The sequence below is a fragment of the Larimichthys crocea genome, chromosome XVII (assembly GCF_000972845.2).
Source record: "Larimichthys crocea isolate SSNF chromosome XVII, L_crocea_2.0, whole genome shotgun sequence".
Lineage (NCBI taxonomy): Eukaryota > Metazoa > Chordata > Actinopteri > Sciaenidae > Larimichthys > Larimichthys crocea.
This window is the reverse complement of record NC_040027.1, coordinates 20,296,671-20,302,626: the sequence shown is the minus strand read 5'-3', so window position 1 is coordinate 20,302,626 and position 5,956 is coordinate 20,296,671. Positions and strand designations below refer to the sequence as shown.

The 5,956-nt window shown below is 36.3% G+C and overlaps 1 protein-coding gene across 3 annotated transcripts in view; it reads right to left on the bottom strand.

The window, feature by feature from the left end:
• Window positions 1-2,189: 2,189 nt before the first annotated feature.
• Window positions 2,190-5,956, bottom strand: part of cep350 (centrosomal protein 350) — a 32,042-nt gene continuing 28,275 nt past the window's right edge. For all 3 annotated transcript variants that reach the window (XM_019256833.2, XM_010743840.3, XM_019256834.2), the window contains one exon: window positions 2,190-5,652. In XM_019256833.2, coding sequence (XP_019112378.2) covers window positions 5,485-5,652 — 168 coding nt within the window. In that variant the 3' untranslated portion in view covers window positions 2,190-5,484. The remainder of the gene's footprint in view (window positions 5,653-5,956) is intronic.

Below are 5,956 nucleotides of genomic sequence, written 5' to 3'. Positions count from 1 at the left end.
AGACGATGATCACCGGGACATTTAAACCCTGATCCGAGAAGGGCGATGACACCGAGCACGTAGACACGGAAATAACTGTTAATGAGTATTAATGTCACCATTTAATATTTATCTGAGCGTAAAAGTTCGTTACCATCAGTTTGACTGACACACAAACCTTTACTCAAGGTCTTACTTACTGTTTTTTTTTTTTTAAATGATGGTTTTCCTCAACAATATCTCCATGGCAACTGAGGAAGTCCATGAGATGAGTTTATAAGCTGCTAAGTAAAGTTTAAATATTATTAAAGGTCCAGTGTTTAAGATTTATAAATATATATATCAGCATGGATGGAATATAATATTCATAACTCTGTTTACATTAGTGTATAATCATCTGAAACTGTTCTGAAATGAGAGCGGGTCCTCTTCCCCGGAGCCACCCATGTTATAAATTGTCATTTTTCTACAGTAGCCCAGAACAGACAAACCACACACTGATCTAGATATGGACTTTTGCTTTTTATGTGAATTTCACAGCTAGAGTTTTTCCTTCATGGTTGGAAGCAGAGGGTGAGGCGTGGGAGAGTATTTATTTGGTTGCAATCTGAAACTTCACTGCTAGGTCACACTAAATCCTACACACTGGACCTTTAAAATCCCAAACCCTTTTTTTTCTACATAAATTATAGGTATATTCTACTACTTCTTGCACAATAAAGCACACAATGTGTCTTTTCACTGACATGTTGTTCAGGTTGGTCAAATAAATGTCAATTACATTAAGTGGAGAAGCCAAACACAGTTTAGTTGCGTTACAGTAATGAATGATGGAGCATTTTGGTTGCTCAGTGCAATGTGCAAGCAATTTTATGACGTCTTTCATGTTGGGTTCCTGCTGTGACCTGGCTTTGTTCAAGCAATAATCGCTCATTCAATTAAGCGAAAAGTTTGATAAGAGTTCAAGAATTTGAAAGGATGGAGACAAAAAAGGTCAGAAAAAGATTTTGTTTAAAGGCTTAAGATTTTAGTTTTTGACAACTGTCAAGAAGTATACATAGTTATTTAAAATGGCCAGCACTTTAATAGTTTTTTAGTTCTCATTAACAAAACAGTCAGTAAGTAAGGCTTTGCTAAGCATTCCTGTCAAATCAGAGTACTGTGATATTCACACTGATATAAATAAAGATGATGACTTGTTAATGAAAAACCAATAAACCCTTTTCACAGTAGCCATTTTAAAAACTGTAAAAAAAAACAAAAAACATAAAACTGTAGGGTCAAGTGTTTCCAAAGATATAAATTCAAACTTTCTTTTGAACCAACATGCACACACACACACACACACAGCACCCTGACTGTTTGACCTGAATGTAACAGGACCTTAATCAGCATCACCGGTAACACCTGTGTTTACCTACTATTATATGTCAAAATGGCTGCTGTGAAAAAAAGGTTAACTGATCTTTCTGCCAAAATATAAAGTGATCTTCTAACACATTTTAGTGTTCATTTTCTGTCCTTACTCAGTCCATGTCTTTGTGTTAAAACGGCTCTCATTGGTTTAGATGAAATTTAATAACAATTAAAAATAAATAAATAAGGCAAAACAAAAGTCAAAATTTCCCCACCACAACCCCATTTGATGATTTTTTTTTAAAATGAGAAAACATTGTGTATTTAAAAAAAAACTTACTTACACATAATTCAACAGATGTATTAATCTTTTTGTATATCTTCACTAAATGTAATCTTCACACACCATTTTTTTAGTAGTTCTTTGTTTAAGAAGTCACATTTTAAAAGAGTTTATTTACAAATATTAAATACCAACCATTAAAATCCAAATATGTAAAATAAGTGTATATTTCAGAAATGTAGACAATGGCTGCTATAGCGTTGGAGTCCATCAGTCTAGGAGTAATAAGCTTCAATCATCCTGTACTTTGAAAGTGTAATCTCCAGTTTTGTTGTTCAAACATTTAGATACATTAAGTATAGGGCCTTTAATGTGACATTGTTAAACTCTCTCACAACCACATCCATAGACATAATCTTAGATTTGCAGTTCTGAGGAAACCATCAAACAAATCTTAACGTCTGCCTTTGATAGCAAACCCAAACATTAGGATGAGATTCCCGCCAGTGTTGCAACAACACTGAAGAAACTACTACATACTCTGAACTAAAACATTTCAAGTCAGTCTTCCTTTACAAACAATGAAAGCTTTATTTACAATTTCAAAGTTCATTTAGTTAACAAATATATACTATGCACATATTTGCAAAGTAAACAGTGTTTATTTTACAACAATTACGTTAAACAGTGGGTCAGATTGGATAGACAGTATATTTACACCCATAAAAGAATTGTACAAGTCCTCAAGTGCACTTGGTGTGCACTCACAGCACATTATTATAAATATTCATAAACATTTCAAAAAGCTGGACAGAGAAATCTAGCCTGACGGGGGTTAATTTGAGAACGTTTTTTTGTGCTAACCTTTTAAATTCAGTTATTCAGATCTATTCCACCATACACAAACAGCTTCGAGCTTCTTCGAGGTTTTATTTAATCTACAGACTACACCAGAAGTCTAAGCTGTTTGGTCCATGCATATAAAAGCAATGCAAAAGACCAAGTACTGCATAGTTACAGAGGGGAGCTTAACTTCCTCCCACATACAATCAATTCAAGAGGACAATCCTAGAGGGTTTGCAATAAAGCCTTGCAGAAAGTGTTTCTAAAGTTACTAATCATGTCACCGTTACAGTTACATATGCCTACAGACCAGACATACAAGTTATACAGCATGGAGAGGTTGGTGTCAAATGTTTTTGGTCTTTTTTTTCTTCTTCTTTTTAACATTAGATAATTTACAGTTTGAACACACACCTTAGCAACTCTTAAAACATTGTCGGTAGAAAAAACAAAACAAAAAAAGTACTCAGTTTAAGGTCACTTTAGCTCCAGTCAGTGAAGATCAACAAGCTCTGTCACACATGCCACAATACGTTTGTACACAGTCTGTTGGATCAAAGCAGCGCTGACGGTGAGGACCAAAGTAAGCCCTTGGATACAGTCCTACGTGCTCAGCCTCATCAGCTCTATGACTCACACTGTGCAGGCTGTGGGCTGGAACCTGTGTGTGTGTGTGTGTGTGTGTGTGTGTGTGTGTGTGTGTGTGCGCACGCAGTGTCCACAAACTAGTTCCTGATATAGTTCATCAATAAAATGACTCAGTGGTGTCAATATGCACAGATGCAGGGATTACATGGACAAGAAGCTGTTGAAATTTTAGAATGATTTAGCGTGTTAGATTACAAACATTTCCTCAGGGTGAGGCACAGGAAAATGAGAAGGCTTAAAAAAAAAAAAAAAAAAAAAAAAACTTTCTCAACTATGCTTCGATTCAGAAAGATTGATAAGGCAGAAACTGAAGTACCGGCAAACGGGTTAGAAGGAAGAGCAGTCATTTAAGGATCAATTACAAAATGGTAGTTTACAGCAGTTGAAAAGAGACATTCAAAGAAAATAGGTCCAAAGAATGTTGAGACATCAACAAAGTTTGTTATAAATCCACAAGTCAACTTAAAGAGGCACTTGAACTGAATGCTTTGTTGTCCAACTACATCGCTGAGCTACATTCTGGTGGCTGGTTTGAACTCGCTGATTGCTGTGAAGCCAAATGTCTCACAGCAGCAAGAGGAGCATATAACCATGCTGCTACACGAGTAAATGTTTGTTTTTTTTGGACTGGGGCAAATGTTCAGTTAGCAACCTTTACCAGGGCCACTGATAAAGAGACAAAACAACCCCAGGTGTTTCCACAGGTCATAGAAAGTAAACAGACTGTAGGGTAAGTAAGTATCGAGTCAACCATTTCAGTACTGTCCTATGATGCCATTCTAAAAATATCAAGTCACTGCTGCCAGTCCTTTGTGTCCCACTTGCATGCTATATATTCAGTCTGATTTCAGTATGGAGTGTGTTTAAACTTCAAAAATGACTTTTTTAAAATGGATGGATACTGGAATTAGTGGACGTTTGTCCCCCCAATGCTAACACACACACACACGCCTAAAAAAGTGAAAAACAATGTTGAACGGGGTGCAAAACCTTCAGTTACAGCACAGAAACAGTAATAAACTGCAGACCTTGTTTTTACTCTTTGTACGAGATGATTTCAAACTGTTAATATCAGTACACAGTGTATGCTTCGTACGGAAGTGGGACACAGTGATTGTGTTGATCAACCGGACTGTTGTGGCCACAATAAAAGTCATACAGAACAGTTTCAATTAATTATTAACGCTACAATGTTTAAATATTAAATTCTTTTTCCTCGTTTTAATAGCATTCGTTAAACCTCCTACATAATATATTGCCCATTTTTCACATTCACATTTGTTTGTGCTTTTTACAGTTTCATTAGATGTTAAAATCTGTTCTCTATATGTCGACAAGATCGTTTAAAATTCAAAATGCTCCCTACTCCTCGAATCAAACATTTTCATACAATAAATAATATAATTATGGAAGCAAAATGTTTCATACAATATCTGATCTCACTAACGTACAGTGCAGTCTGACAACATTTGATCAGTGACAAATTTCATGAGTTGTAGCTGTCCTCCAGCACACTGGATTTGAAACCCAACAGTGATTTAAAGGTGATTGGACTGACACTCTTTAATGGTGTTTGAAGGTGTTAATATCCAAATTAGGTGAACAGTGTTAGAATTTCTTTCCAAAGATAGCCTCCAATGACAATGCAGCAGGACAATGATGCTAAACATACAGCTTGTGGGTCAAGGATTTTAGCAATATATTTAATTTCATCATAATCGCCCAAAATCAATCACCCTCAGATTAAATATTTAACCATTGTCATGGTTTCATTTCAATGTACTGGATTACAAAGCCAACACAATAATGTGTCACTGTCAAATCATTTATGGACTACGCTGTATATTTTTTATCTTCTATCTTTTCTATTACAATTTTGAATTCATATATATTTACTTTAAGATTCAATACAAAATATAACAACCTACTTTTGTTCCAAGTGGATCTTATATTACAGTCCGATATGGAACAATCAATTTAGCAGCATCAATGGACTTCAATGCAAACAAATGGCACAGTCCATTCTATCAAAACATCGACTCATTCTCCAACTGGAATTTACAAAAAGGACTACTCCAGGAGCCGAGAACAAAGACTAGACGGTGTTAAGGTTTAAGAAGGCTGGATTGCTCAAGAGGTGTTTTGTGTGTAGAACAAATTATAGAACTACTATAGTTAGCTGACACAGATTCAGCAAATGAACGTCACAGAAATAAGTAGGAGGTAATGCTGGGAACAAAGGCATCTGAGGGTTGCTGTTGGCACATCAGCTGGTGGAAGACTGAGCGGTGGTAGGTTGGCTGCAGTTCACTGGGGTGAGGAAAGACTAGGATTGAGCTAGAGGTTGTCGTTTAAAAATCGGAGCAGGAAAGCTGTCAGGAGAGGGCGTCTCTTTTGGCCCTCTTGTCGTAGATTTGCGTCAGCACGTTCGCAGTGTCCTTTAACAAAGCATCGAAAATGCTGTCTGCCAGCTGCATCTTTACAAACAGCTCGTCCTCGTCATAGTTGACCCACTGGGCCTCCTCCTCATGGAGTTCCTGAACCTGAGAAACAAACAGCGTCAACTACTGTAGCACATAATGCAATAAGTTCAGTGGAAAAATGTCATGACTAAAGGTAAATGTCAACAACACACCGTTTTACATGTGTGGAACTATATGGGGGATAGAAGGAACTATAGTGCTAACAGGTTTTTTTATTCAGATCAAGTTCTGCTTTAAAGGATTCAATTCTAAATTTAAACATGTCAAACCTTTAAAGGTTTTATATATAAAACCGTTGTTGCCATCCAGAAGAAAAAAAACCCCAAATTGAAACCCATGTGAGTTATGTAGTCTGTCCTGGTGA